This window comes from Diadema setosum, chromosome 19 (genome assembly GCF_964275005.1).
Source record: "Diadema setosum chromosome 19, eeDiaSeto1, whole genome shotgun sequence".
In the NCBI taxonomy this organism is placed as follows: Eukaryota; Metazoa; Echinodermata; class Echinoidea; order Diadematoida; family Diadematidae; genus Diadema; species Diadema setosum.
The window spans coordinates 23,680,409-23,695,790 of NC_092703.1; the positions used below are offsets into that span (position 1 = coordinate 23,680,409).

Consider the following 15,382-nt stretch of genomic DNA (forward strand, 5'->3'; position numbering starts at 1 on the left):
ATATTATACCCCCGCCAAACGAAGTTTGAAGGGGGTATATAGGAATCAGCGGACGGTCGGGCGGACGGTCGGGCGGACGGTCCGTTGCAAATCTTGCGTCGCGAACTACTTCCTCAGTTTTCAACCGATTCCCATAAAACTTGGCACAGATGTGTGCCTTGGGTTGTAGATGTGCAAGATGTATTTTTTGACAGTACCCAAAAGTACGTTGCCATGGTAACGGCATATTATGGGCAAAAATGGGTACAAATCTTGCGTCGGGAACTCCTCCCACAGTTTTTGATCAATTTTTATGAAATTAGGTACAGATGTTCATCTGAATATGTTAATGTGCAAGACACATATTTCCGCAGTGGCAAAAAGTGCGTTGCCATGGTAACGGCATGTTATTGGTAAAATATAGGGCAAAATGCTTCATGGCAAAACTGCTTCATCAGTGTTCTTCCAATTCTCATGGAATTCATATTGAATGTTTGTCTTAGGATATAGGTCAGCATGACACATTTCTTGACAGTGACAAAAAGTATGTTGCCATGGTAACAGCTCACATATTATGAGCCAAAATGATGGAAAATTTTGTGTTGCAAACTACTTCCTCAGTTTTTGCCCAATTTCCGTGAAACTTGGTACAGATGTGTGCCTTTGGTTGTAGATGTGCAAGACGCATTTTTTGACAGTACCCGAAAGTACGTTGCGATGGTAACGGCATATTAATGGCAGAAGATCAAGGAAAGATCTTGCGGATTTAACTACTTCCTCAGTTTTTTGACCAAAGCTTATGAAATGTGGCACACACCTTGATCTTGGTGGGAAGATGTGGAAGACATATTTTTCGGACGTGTCGGAAGCTGCATTGCCACGGTAACGGCATATAAATGGCAGAAGATCAAGGAAAGATCTTGCGGATTGAACTACTTTCTCTGTATTCGACTGAAGCTCATGAAATGTGGCACACACATTGGTCTTGGTGGGAAGATGTGCAAGACATATTTTTTGGACGTGTCGGAAGCTGCGTTGCCATGGTAATGGCATATTAATGGCGGAAGATCAAGGAAAGATCTTGTGGATTGAACTACTTCCTCAGTTTTTGACAAAAGCTTATGAAATGTGGCACACACAATAGTCTTGGTGGGAAGATGTGCAAGACATATTTTTTGGACGTGTCGGAAGCTGCGTTGCCATGGTAACGGCATTTAAATGGCAGAAGATCAAGGAAAGATCATTCCTTGGGTAAGACTGTCGTCACGGGGCGGGGGTATTAATCACCTTCAGTGATATTTCTAGTTATGTCTGATATGTACATGTAACCTATGACCCTTTTGTAATTCTAACCCAATGATACCTCCAGGAGAGTTCGTCTGAAGAATGTGAAGTCTTGTTTGATGGAGATGATGACTCGTCTGAAGAAGATTATGACGGTGAAGCTGAAGAAGAGGGTGTACGTGGTCTTGGTTCGATGGTAAATCTTTTAATTTGTTTTTGGTTTTTTGGGTGATTTGTTAAAGGCATAATTTACCATTTTGCAGATGAAACAAAAAAAGTCGGCTTTTGTGCTTCAAAATAGTAACAAAACGTGAGTTAGGGATAGAAACAAGCAATGGAAAAATTTGAATCGGTATAATATACAAAATGCTAACAATGCGAGCAATTCTAGGTGATATAGATTTTTCTCAAATATTTGGGCACAAACATAACTTATCTGGTAAGGAGGCCATGCAAAAACACATTTCCGGTACTCACTTTTTACACCAAGAACTAGTCTTAAGAAAGTTTTTGTTTTGTTTTTTTGTTTTTTTATGCCTCCGCCACGAAGTGGTGCCGGAGGCATATGTTTTCGGGTTTTCCCTCCGTCCGTCCGTCCGTCCGTCCGTCCGTCCGTCCTTCCGTCTGTCCATCCGTCCGTCCTTCCATCCGTCCGTAATGAATTTTGTGGACAGGGTAACTACCAAAACCTTTTGAGGTATCCTAATGAAACTTGGCATGTATGTGTATTAGGGGGTGAAGTTGTGCCTATCAACTTTTGGGTGCACATGCTCAAGGTCAAAGGTCAAAAGGTCAAGGTCAAATGCTTAAAATTTTACCATTTCCCCCATATCTATGCCATGCCTGAAGATATTTTCTTGAAACTTAGTGTATACATGTATTACTCAATCAAGATTCTCTAGTGAAAGTTTGGGATCATGCGGTCAAAGGTCAAAAGGTCAAGTAAAAAATGTGAAACTTAACTTTTTTCTCCGTATCTTGGAAATAGTTCAAGGTATCTTCGTGGAACATAGTATATATGCATGTACTGACTGGCAGTGATTAGCTAGGGAATTTGGGGTTCATGGGGTCAAAGGTCAGGGGTCAAAGGTCAAGGCAACACTTCAAAATTTTACTATTTCCCTCATATTTGTGCAATGCCAGCAGGATTTTTTTTTTAACTTGGTGTATGCATTTTTAACCTGATAGTGATTCTGTAGAAAGTTTTGTTTTTGTTTTTGTTTTTTGTTTTTTTGCCAAAAAGGTCAAAAGGTCAAAGATCAAGTGAAAGTGCTGAACTTACTTCTTCCTCCATACCTCGGAAGTGGCTCAAGTTATCATGAAACTTAGTACATATTTATGCATGTTCTGCCTGACAGTAATTCTCTTATGAGTTTTAAGGTCAATGGCCAGATGAAAATGGTAACAATTTACTATTCAATACAGAAATTGCATTTTTTCTCCATACCTTGAAACTTACTCAAGGCATAAACTTATGAAAGGGTCAAAGTCAAGTTAAAGTCCTTCAATCCCCAAATACGTGCTCTCCTATTCGTCCAATTAAATCTATGTCAAGGAAGGTGAACATTCAACACTTTTGTGACAAACATGTCATTTTGATATTTTGCCAGTTTTGTGAAAATGTAATCACACATTGTCCACATATACTATAGACCTACTAGTATTAGGAGAATCATGCATTATGGCGGAGGCATACCAGTCGCCATTGCGACATTTCTAGTTTTTAATCACAATTTGTTTTACTTAGTTTGTTTTTTTTCTCAGTCTCACATACCGTATACTCTTATTATGTCTGATATGTAACTTATGACCCTTTTGTAATTCTAACCCAATGATACCTCCAGGAGAGTTCGTCTGAAGAATGTGAAGTCTTGACTGATGGAGATGATGACTCATCTGAAGAAGATGATGACGGTGAAGCTGAAGAAGAGGGTGTACGTGGTCTTGGTTCGATGGTAAATCTTTTAATTTGTTTTTGGTTTTTTGGGTGATTTGTTAAAGGCATAATTTACCATTTTGCAGATGAAACAAAAAAAGTCGGCTTTTGTGCTTCAAAATAGTAACAAAACGTGAGTTAGGGATAGAAACAAGCAATGGAAAAATTTGAATCGGTATAATATACAAAATGCTAACAATGCGAGCAATTCTAGGTGATATAGATTTTTCTCAAATATTTGGGCACAAACATAACTTATCTGGTAAGGAGGCCATGCAAAAACGCATTTCCGGTACTCACTTTTTACACCAAGAACTAGTCTTAAGAAAGTTTTTGGTTTTTTTTTTTGGTTTTTTTTTTATGCCTCCGCCACGAAGTGGTGCCGGAGGCATTATGTTTTCGGGTTTTCCGTCCGTCTCTCCTTCCGTCCGTCCGTCCGTCCGTCCCGTCCGTCCTTCCGTCCGTCCGTAATGAATTTTGTGGACAAGGTAACTATCGAAACCTGTTGAGGTATCCTAATGAAACTTGGCATGTATGTGTATTAGGGGGTGAAGTTGTGCCTATCAACTTTTGGGTGCACATGCACAAGGTCAAAGGTCAAAAGGTCAAGGTCAAGGTCAAATATATAAAATTTCACTATTTCCACCATATCTAGTGAATGCCTGAAGATATTTTCTTGAAACGTACTGTATACATGTATTACCCAATTAAGATTCTCTGGTGAAAGTTTGGGTCATGAGGTCAAAGGTCAAAGGTCAAAAGGTCAGGGTCAAATACATAAAATTTTACTATTTCCACCATATCTATTGAATGCCTGAAGAGATTTTCTTGAAACTTAGTGTATACATGTATTACCCAATTAAGATTCTCTGGTGAAAGTTTGGGTCATAAGGTCAAAGGTCAAAAGGTCAGGGTCAAATACATAAAATTTCACTGTTTCCACCATTTATCTATTGAATGCCTGAAGAGATTTTCTTGAAACTTGGTGTATACATGTATTACCCAATTAAGATTCTCTGGTGAAAGTTTGGGTCATGAGGTCAAAGTTCAAAGGTCAAAAGGTCAAGTAAAAATATTAAAACTTCTTTTTTTTCTCCGTACCTTGGAAAATTGTTCAAGGTATCTTCATGGAACATAGTATATACATGTACTGACTGGAAGTGATTATCTAGAGAATGTAGGGTTCATGGGGTCAAAGGTCAGGAGTCAAAGGTCAAGTGCAAGACTTCAAAATTTTACTATTACCCTCATATTTATGCAATGCCAGCAGGGTTATTTTTTTACACTTGGTGTATGCGTGTGTAACCTAATAGAAATTCTCTCTTTGCCTCAAAGGTCAAAGATCAAGTGAAAGTGCTGAACTAACTTTTTCCTCCATATCTCGGAAGTGGCTCAAGTTACCTTGAAACTTAGTACATATTATGCATGTTCTACCTGAAAGTAATTATCTTATGAATTTTAGGGTCAAGGGCCAGATGAAAATGGTAACAATTTACTATTCAATTCAGAAATTGCACTTTTTCTCCACACCTGTACCTTGAAAATTACTCAATGCCTAAATGTATGAATGGGTCAAAGTCAAGTTAAAGTCCTTAAATCCCTAGATACATGCTCTCCTATTCATCCAATTAAACCTACGTCAAGGAAGGTGAACATTCAACACATTTGTGACAAACTTGTCATTCCAATATTTTACCAATTTTGTGAAAATGTAATCACACAGTGTCCACATGTACTATCTAGACCTATTGGGAAAATCATGCATTATGGCGGAGGCATACCAGTCGCCAAAGCGACATTTCTAGTTTTTTTTTTGTTTTGTTTTTTTTTTGGGGGGGGGGAGAAAAATGGAATTTGATGTTTAGAGCTAGTGTTCACTCTGTATTTGTAGTATACTACTGACACCCAAATAAACATGCAGGCACTGTTCAGTACACATATCATGCAAATATTGTGCATTCGTTTTCTTCTGATTTTTGTTTCATGATGAAAGAAAGTCTTTCACCGGAAACATAAAAGTGTAAGTTAAAAGAAAGATGGTCTATTTCAATTCCATTTATTCATATTCTAATTAATTTACAACTGTGACAAATATGCGAGCAGTTGGCATTACACACACTATCATAACGTAGTCATTACCATCACAGATCTGAAGCTCGCAATTGTTGCTATCAATACAACATCTAATTCAAATGTGACTGATGATAGCAGTGATCTGATGATGATCGTGATGATTCATAATGATGCTAAATGAAACTATTAAATCATAATAGTAATCATATTGGTAAGAGACAGATGGAAACTAAAAGGAGGAAGATTATGAAAGTTGCAACAGTAATATACAAATAATGAATGTTTATGAGTGCAATGGACAGAATATTTAATTAGGTGAGAAATGACATGATCCATTCAACAAGGCGCAACCAAGTTGAACGGATCAACATTTCATCTTTGACAGAATGAAATATTCTGTCCATTGCACGAATCAAAAACATTTATTATTTGTTTTTTTATAATGTCTAAAATAGATCCTTGTCATTTGATTGTTTTTATTTAAAAACGAGAGAATCTGAGATTGAGAGAGTGCTCACTGAGCGTTTTACGCTAGTGCGATCGCATACACACACTGCAAATGCGAGCATTTTACATGCGTAGTGTGCCGGGCTTTTGACGTGTGTGCAGTGGAGCAAATCGTATGAATTCGAAATTGCACGGTAAATGGAGCCTCAATTGCACGGATGATGACGTCCAAGTGAAATGGTACGAATGATCAATGTCATACAACCAATCAAATGACAAGGATCTATTTAGGCATTATATAGTACTTTACAGTAAGCCGTGATATATTATTGTGATTTTAAAGTGAGGCAGTCCTCACGAATTTCAAAAAATTATGTTGTTGTTGGTACCTCCAATGAACTACTTTCACCAAAAACAAACTTTCAAATCATCAAATAAGCTCGTGTATTTTGATTGAAGAAGTGTGAATCTGCATGGTGAATATGCTAATGAGCAAGTCTTGGCAGAGAGTCAGACGTCACTGAGGCACAACTCTTCCCAGCCGTGTTCTACTCGTCATGCGAACGCTCCTTAGTTAGTTATAAATTCATGTTTACTATTTATTTTTATATTAATTTTATATATATAGATAAGCTTGAAATATTTTGTTTGAAATAATAAAACCACATATTGTCACATTTTATGACAAAATCAGAGATGATCATTTTGAACACTTCAATTGGTTTTCTGAGGCACAGCTGTCAACTTAGCGAGTTGGGCATCAATGATGTTGCACCTTTTTGCAGGCTCTTACACGATCGCTTGCAGGAATTATTTTTTTTAAATCGCGTACAGAGACAGTGTTTGCTTTCCACGTGTATAAATTGCTGAAAGGTAATATTTTTTACTCTTCTTAATTATCATACAGTGAACATTCTCAGGACTGCCTCCCTTTAATGATCTAAGTGTGTGGATGATACCAGTGATTGACCATGTAGGGGTCATCATCAACCACAGCTCTTTTATTTTGATTGGTGTAGGGCATGGGTTTTCAGCATGCCCAGTCTATAGGGATCGAACTTTCCTTCAGCCCTTAGAGGTTCACATCTCCGTACAGATATCTCCCTCTCACACTCTGTCATGATTTTTTTTCACTTTCATTTCTGTGTGGTCGCCGACAGATGTTCAAACGGCGTGGTATTAAGTCATCACGCGCAAGACGCTCAAGATCACGTTCACGTTCACGTTCCCGTTCCCGTTCCCGTTCCCGTTCGCGCAGGATGTCGAGTTCAACCAAAAGTGAGGATGAAACAGGTCAGTCGCCACTCATTTGCTTTCTGGAGCTCATTCATTGATTCATACTCTTTTGACTTGCATGTATGAATTGAAAATGCCTATTCTTATTGTGCATCACAAAACCAACAAAAAGTTGCACGCACTGATTTTGTGTTAGGACTGAAAATAGGTGAAATGAGTCAACCCAGCCAATCTTGAGTTTTCGTATTTTCTGAAAGAGTGAGCAAGTCTTCTTTTACGTTATACTAAGATTTGGGATCATAAAATGAACAGGAAATTGTGTTTTTAGCAGTTTTTCTCGAACTCCTTTTGGTAGAATAGACTAAAGTGTGATTAGGTGTATCTGATAGAGTCCTCTTTTCATTTCATAAAAATCCTGTCCATACTCTTCAATTTTAATTCCAATAACTTTGGAAAGAATCATTCTACTGCTTTGAAAGCCGGCATTAATCATCTACATAATGTGTTAATTAAGCATGCTCAATTTCAGCTTAATCTGATAATTCCTTCGTTGTTGTTTGCACCAGTTTTTTTTTTTTCCATTAATCGCACAGCTAGCACAGTATGGTAAAGATTAAGCGCTTGAATAGACCTTGTACTTCAGAGCCTCTTTTCTCACTTCACACTTTCCAGAGTGTGGGCTTTCTTTCTAATATTATTATAGGTTAGGAGAGTCCATTTGAATTGAGTTATACATCTCAGAATCTGCCCTGTACTAGAAATCCATGTATGGTGACTTTTTGATGGTTTTGTGATGCAGGGTCACATAAAGTTACAAAGTAACACTGCTGTATTAACCATTTTCTTCAATGTCAAAGTTATTTTTGTGTTGAGGAGATGACATGTGACCCTTTGTTATGTACCCTGACGTCTCCAAGCCCTAACTTTCATCTTTCATCGCATGCATTTTATTTTCATGAATCTTAGCTCCTCGTGAAAATCGCAAAAGTTTTGTACATTCAAAAATTTTTGGTTTTACTGTAGTCATCTATTTTTTTCTTCTAAGGTGTGAATATAGTGTATTGCCTTAGTTGTGCATCGTCATCGCTATTGTTTTTGCTCGTTTGGCTCTTTTCATCTCAGACTTCCTGTGTAAGACATGCTCCTCGAGGGCAGAGGTGATGATGTGGGTCCTGGCCCTGGCGACGGGCCGCATCCCCGACTCCTTCCCCGGGATGGAAGCGGAGGAGCTGGCAGGTCTCAAGGCGGCCGTGAACACCTACATCTCCACCCTCCAGCCCTACAGCGTTCCCGTCATCGTCAATCCCGTTTCCCTCCCCAAACGCAAATCCGTCAAGCTACTCCTGAAAGGTCTCAATAATTTGGTAGGTTGATCACTTGCACACTTGATAGCTAGCTTCATGTGGCAGATTTGGTACAGGTAAAGCCAAAGTGGGCATAAATCACCAGACATCTGTCTTGACTGTGCAAAAGGGAGCAAGGGGCAAGCACCAAAAGGACTACTGTATACGCTGTTTTTTTTTTTCGCATACAGACATTTTCGCGAATGAAGAAGTCATAGACATTTTTGCAAGATGTTGTTTTCACGAATTGATGCCGATGCTAACGTAAATGCACTAATACCCTAGTGCATAATTGAGACATTTTTGTGTGTTGTTAAATTCGCGATCCAATTCTGTGACTCGCAAAATTTGCAAAAATAACAGCTTATACATTACTTCTCATACAAGAGCAAAATCATTGACATTGTCTTTTTTTTATACCCCCGCCAAACGAAGTTTGAAGGGGGTATATAGGAATCAGCGGACGGTCGGGCGGTCGGGCGGTCGGTCGGGCGGTCGGTCCGTTGCAAACTTTGCGTCGCGAACTACTTCCTCAGTTTTCAACCGATTCCCATAAAACTTGGCACAGATGTGTGCCTTGGGTTGTAGATGTGCAAGACGTATTTTTTGACAGTACCCAAAAGTACGTTGCCATGGTAACGGCATATTATGGGCAAAAATGGGTACAAATCTTGCGTCGCGAACTCCTCCCACAGTTTTTGATCAATTTTTATGAAATTAGGTACAGATGTTCATCTGAATATGTTAATGTGCAAGACACATATTTCCGCAGTGGCAAAAAGTGCGTTGCCATGGTAACGGCATGTTATTGGTAAAATATAGGGCAAAATGCTTCATGGCAAAACTGCTTCATCAGTGTTCTTCCAATTCTCGTGGAATTCATATTGAATGTTTGTCTTAGGATATAGGTCAGCATGACACATTTCTTGACAGTTACAAAAAGTATGTTGCCATGGTAACACGCTCACATATTATGAGCCAAAATGATGGAAAATTTTGTGTTGCAAACTACTTCCTCAGTTTTTGCCCAATTTCCATCAAACTTGGTACAGATGTGTGCCTTTGGTTGTAGATGTGCAAGACGCATTTTTCGACAGTACCCGAAAGTACGTTGCCATGGTAACGGCATATTAATGGCAGAAGATCAAGGAAAGATCTTGCGGATTTAACTACTTCCTCAGTTTTTTGACCAAAGCTTATGAAATGTTGTTTGGCGGGGGTATAACCAGTCGCTGTAGCGACATTTCTAGTTTTTCATTAGCATCATCACCATGTAATAGCATCTTAACCTGTTGAGGACGGTGTGATTTTGCTATGTACGTGCATTTCCCAGAGACCCCTGCCCGAGTATACAGGTGTACTCCGGACTCGTCCTCAACGGGGCAACTTAGATATCTTTAAGTGGGATGAATGTTTCTGTTTTTCATTTGGCCTCATAGTAGAAAGTGGTTAGTCTGATGTAAAAGCTGATTAGCTTTCCCTTGGATAGTTTTCCTTTTTTTTTCTCTCCCTCTTAAAGAGCAATTCTTCTACACAATTCTCAGCTTGTATAAGAAGTTATTTTTGCAAGGGTTTAATTTTTGTGAATTTTGCGAAAAACTGCTTGACCACGAATTTAACAACATATGAAAATGTCAAAATGCACTAGGGTAATGGTGCTCTTATGATAGCCTTGGTGTCTATTTGTGAAAAACAACATCTCGCAAATATGTCTGTGCAATGACCATTTGCAAAAATATCTGTACGCAAAAATAACAGCTTACATGTATACAGTAGTTACATAGTACGTGTAGGTAGGTTAGGAAAGTCCATTTGTGGTGACTTGTTACTTTCTAGACCAAACCAATTGATATATGTTTCTCTGCTTCTCTTTCAAAGGTTAACATGGAGGAAGAGTTTCCTGTCATGCTCCCAAGCGATTTTGAGGAGGATATCATTACAGCAGCCACTGACACCTCCTTGGAAAGCGTAAGTTGCGCGTTGAACGTAAACGTCAGTATTTTCACACAAATAATTTTTCGCACTGAGCAGCTCAAAAACGTATTCGCGGGGTCTTGAATTTGAGCTGCCCTATTGTCAACCCGTTCAAAATGTTCAGAGATAAGTGCAAAGATGTTTTTACAGATGTTAGATTCACGCTAGCCAATGGTAGCACATGAAATGGACAAAAATTCATTTACCACAAAAATTTTCGTGTTAACAGTTACAGTTTTCTATTTGCGAGCTTGTTTCATGTCATTTCCTCAAGGAATTTGAGAGAAATTTCCCCATTGGAGAATTCAAAAAAAAAAAAAAAAAAAAAAAAAAACCTTTTTTGTTGGGGAAGGGAATCTTTTAATGAAACACAAGAGAGCAGTGAATGTCTGGGAGAGAGACCCCTCTCCTCAATGGCCCTGGTAGAGTAGAACCAGATGAACCAAGGTGCTTACGCCGAGGGCCTCTTAAAGGGGATGGCTAGTAACTGATCAGTGGGAATCAGTGGGAATGCTGGAGGATGATTGTTCCAATCCTTGTGGGATTCATTTAAGAGTACATTATATATCTATTGTTGTGTGAAAATTATTTGCTTCAGAATGGTCTCATATTCAAGTAATGTGCAGTTTAATGTTTCCAGGTTAGCGTGCCTGGTCAGTGACGGGGCATTAATCTGCACATTACTTGAATATGAGACCGTTCTGAAGCAAATGATTTTCACACAACAGTAGATATATAATGTACTCTTAAATGAATCCCACAAGGATTGGAACAATCATCCCTCAGCATTCCCACTGATCGGTTACTGGCCATCCCCTTTAACATCTTGATGAATATTCTGATCCAGTTTTGGTCGGTGAAAGTCATCCTATCAGCACAAGCTACAATTGTACTGCAAACGTATATTTATGAGTTTTGATGCAATTGCCTCATACTGATGCAGACTAATGGAAAGATGCTGTTGTTGAACCGTGACTTTCTTCGATGTGGTATGAAATGCTTGATAAATGGTGTGTCAACTAGGCAAGAAATGTCATAAGAGAAATTGATTATGTACGGGCAGCATTGATGTTTGTGAATGTTCTTGGGTGCAATATCGTTCTTGTAGTGATATTTTTGCTGGTTGTGATATCTTTACTTTCGTGTGCCCTGATCTACATGTTGTCTCCATTTATTTCTTCTTCTTCTTCATCTTCTTTTTCATTTTTTTGTAACATGTACGGTGAAGTGTATCCCTTTTAAATGTTCATTCTGATTTTGTTTCATGTCTGTACTGTTTATGATATGCATCCTGTAATCTTTACCTTGCCAAATAAATAATAGTAATAATAATAATGATATTAATGCATGAAGTATTACCTGTAATGGGCTTGGCTGAGTGAAGGTTTATTTCTTTCGTTGGCAGGAGATTGACAATGAACTCAAGCTTTTCCGGCATGTGCATCCGGCAAAATTCTTTGCATTCATCAAGAATGCCGGCATTTATTCACTGGGTAAGTTTACAGATTCTACCTTTGTAGCTCGCTGGATCAGAAGTCTTAAAGGGATGGTATAGTTTTCAATTCAATTCAACTCCAATGAAATTTTATTTCCAATGACACATGTTTGTTACCAATACAAATTAAAAGAAAACAAAAAGTACAATGTGTTACAAAAAAAAATGCATACATCATGAAACTAATTATTCAAAATAATTGTGTTTATGGAAAAAGGGACCCACGTAAAAGACAAGGTTGTGGGAGTGTGGACCACTCAATAAATCAAACTTACAATAGAATAAATGCAAAGGTTTTGGCTGAGACGGTGCATTCAGATTTTAACTTTTTGTGAGGTAATTAGAAACCACTTATGAAAAATGAAAGAGTATACAATTCTATGAGGAAATAAAGTTTATATGATGAAAATTGGTTTTTAAATGGAATGGCTTAGATATCCAAAAACAAAATAAAACAAAGTCATCTGCATAGAAGATGAGTCCCACATTTTATTAGGACCTCTTTGTTTTTGGATATCTCAGCCAATTCAAAACCAATTTTCATCAAGTAAACTTTGAATTCCTCTTAGAATTGTATGCACTTACATATTTCATTAGATCTTTCTCATTATCTCACAAAAAAAAAAGTTGGAAACCTGAAGCCCCATCTCAACCAAAACTATACCATCCCTTTAAGTGAACCAATGCGATCATTCATCATTCGGAGTCATTCATCATCATGTATTTCTTATTTCTTGCTCTGTCTGTCACAAAGCATGTGTAATAATTCTCAGCAAAGTTTATAATCAACTGTGTGGTAGCCTATGATTATCAATGTTGGCATCAGTACAAGAATTGAAGTATTCCATTTTTTTCCCCATCCGTTCAAAATATGGAATAATTGTGAATATTTCTGTCATTAGAAGAAATTTAGTACACTTTGTGTGTCCAAGCCATTTTGGTTCAAATTCTCTGATCAGATCTTGCTTAGTCGCTAGCATGTCTGCCTCCCAATCCAAATGACCCCAGATTCGACTCCCCCGAGTGTGGCTGAGCAGTGATGAGCGTAATCGTGCTGTCCCTTCTAGTGCTAAGAGGCAAAACACTCTGTCCCTCAAATAGGACATTAAATGAAGGTCCTGTGTGTGAGAAAGTCACAACCCATGCACGTAAAAGATCACACTTCATTCATTCATCGCAAAGAGCAGGGTGCATAACCCAATGAAGTGGTCCTGTCTCTCATCCAACTGGACCCCATGGAAGACCAGCTTAGTGTAAATATCCAGCCATCTTCTCAGATGGAAAATCAAACAAACAAACAAACAAACAAATGAGCAAACAAACAAGCCAGAATTCTTCCCCTGCTCTCTTTCATAAAGGACTCAAGATGGCTCTCAAGATCATCATCATCCTCGTCGTTGCCGTGGTAATCGCTGCCGCCGAGAGGCTGTGGGTGCAGGACATCCCCACCAAGCTGAAGGACTTTGTCCAGCAGGACACCCACGTGGTCAGGGAACTGGACATTGCACGGACCAGCTCCTGGATGGAGGTGGCTGAGCTCTTGATTGAAGGTGACCTATGGAAGTGAGATACAGATGTAAAAGATTGATTGTTCCCCCTTCCCTTCGACTTATTGAAGACTCGACGGGAGTATACTCGGGAAGGTGTCTATGGGAAGCATGGGTTATAGCAACATCAACTCATCAAAGAATTATACATGTATTTCTAACCATGTTTTTGTATGTGCATTTTAGATTTAGGCGCTCTCTGTTTTGCATTGATGCGAGGAACACGTCACAGAATTATATTTGTAATCATGTTTTGTTTGTGCATCTGTAGATAAGCATTCTGTGTTTTGCAGTTATGCCAAAAATAAGTCGACGAATTATATTTCTAATCATGTTTTTGTCTGTGCATTTCTAGATATAGGCAGTAGTTGTTTACAATGATGCCATGAATAAGTCAGAATCTAAGTCAGATAGATATCTAACCATGTTCTTTTATAATACTATATGCATCTTTAGATATTTCTATGCATTGTTTGCCAGTGATGCCAATAATAAGTTAAAGAATTATACTTCTAACCATGTTTTTGTCTGTGCAGTTTTATATACAGGCATTCTATTTTTTGCAGTGATGCTAGGAATAAGTCACAGAATTATATTTTTAATCGTGTTTTGTATGTGCATCTGGAGATTTATGCATTCTTTGTTTTTGCAGTGATCCCGAGAATAAGTCAAAGAATTATATTTCTATACACGTTTTTGTATTACTGTGCATTTTTAGATGTAGACATCTTTTTTTTTTCTTGCAAGGATGCTAAGAATAAGTCATAAAATTATATTTCTAATCATGTTATTTTATGTGCAACTGTAGATTTATGGATTCTTTGTTTTGCAATGATGCGATTGATAATTCAAAGAATTAGGTTAACCATCTAACCCAAATTTTAGTCAAAAAATTAGTTCATTTTCTGATCATGGTTTTGTATGTGTATTTGTAGATGTACATTGTAGCCATTCTTTCATTGGCAGTGATGCCAGTGAATAGAAATACCTGATTTTTTATGGTATTTATGTTTGTACCACCTTCAGAATAGACATAAATGAAGTAATAGAAAAAAACAAAACCCTGTATTAGAGGCATTAATGTACTTCTGTAGGTGGCTAATGTTTCACATTGAAGAATTTGGATGCCATAAAACACATTTGTGCCCGTACTTGCTAGATGACAAGAAGATGATGTTTTTTTTTTTTCAAAATTCCAAAAAGAAAGGACCCCTCCCCCAAAAAAGGAGAGAGAGAGAGAGAGAAGAAGAAGAAAGAGAGATTTTAATAATTCTGTATGCATCTGCAACTTTAGAAATCTTCCATGATGTTACAAAATTTATTTCAATATTACCACAATTTGCAAAGAAATTTTGATCCCAGAACATGCAGCAACTCATGTTAATCATTTGGCCTTTGCCAAAATCAGATCCAATGCTTGCCTTCTCTTAGCTCTTTGGCAATTGAATGTTGTTTGCATGTGTTTCACGTAGAAGAATATTCATGTTAATCACATGCTACTGTATATCATTCCAGAACATGTAAATAACGTAGATTCTAGTCAGCAGGAGCTTGTGTTGAGTCATCCAGATCTAGCCATGTACAGCAGCTTAAACTTCTAAAACGTCTAAAATATTTTTATTGTGGTATTTTCATATTGATTACTGAGTGGCTGACGTTGGAGTAGAATGCGTATCTAGCCAAAGGATGTTGTTATAATGTATCAAAACTTTAAATATATATATATATATATATATATATATATATATATATATATACATACATATGTATATTTATCTTCTTCTTTTCTTTTTTGGGGGTCTTTTTTACCTTTACAGCAAACTCACATTATCACAAAGTTCTTGGGACCCACAATTGTTTTTCCTTGTATTAAAATGTTGTTATATGCAAATGATTAAGTATGTAATATATAGTTTTGGGACCTTAATTTTGACTTTGTTGTATCAAGAATTTCTGTATATCCATTTTCATCATAACGGGAGTACACTGTACTAATTATCCCAAGGAGAGCTTGAAGATTTAAATCCTATTAAAATAATTGTACGCAGTATACAGTATGCATGCAGTA

General features: G+C 37.7%; 1 protein-coding gene across 1 annotated transcript in view; it reads left to right on the forward strand.

The window, feature by feature from the left end:
• LOC140242356 (uncharacterized) overlaps positions 1 to 14,994 on the forward strand; it is a 50,748-nt gene extending 35,754 nt beyond the window's left edge. The window contains exons 11-17 of the mRNA XM_072322092.1: positions 1,349 to 1,418; positions 3,148 to 3,218; positions 6,880 to 7,012; positions 8,078 to 8,319; positions 10,177 to 10,266; positions 11,678 to 11,765; positions 13,126 to 14,994. Coding sequence (XP_072178193.1) covers positions 1,349 to 1,418; positions 3,148 to 3,218; positions 6,880 to 7,012; positions 8,078 to 8,319; positions 10,177 to 10,266; positions 11,678 to 11,765; positions 13,126 to 13,334 — 903 coding nt within the window. The 3' untranslated portion in view covers positions 13,335 to 14,994. The remainder of the gene's footprint in view (positions 1 to 1,348; positions 1,419 to 3,147; positions 3,219 to 6,879; positions 7,013 to 8,077; positions 8,320 to 10,176; positions 10,267 to 11,677; positions 11,766 to 13,125) is intronic.
• Positions 14,995 to 15,382: the final 388 nt, after the last annotated feature.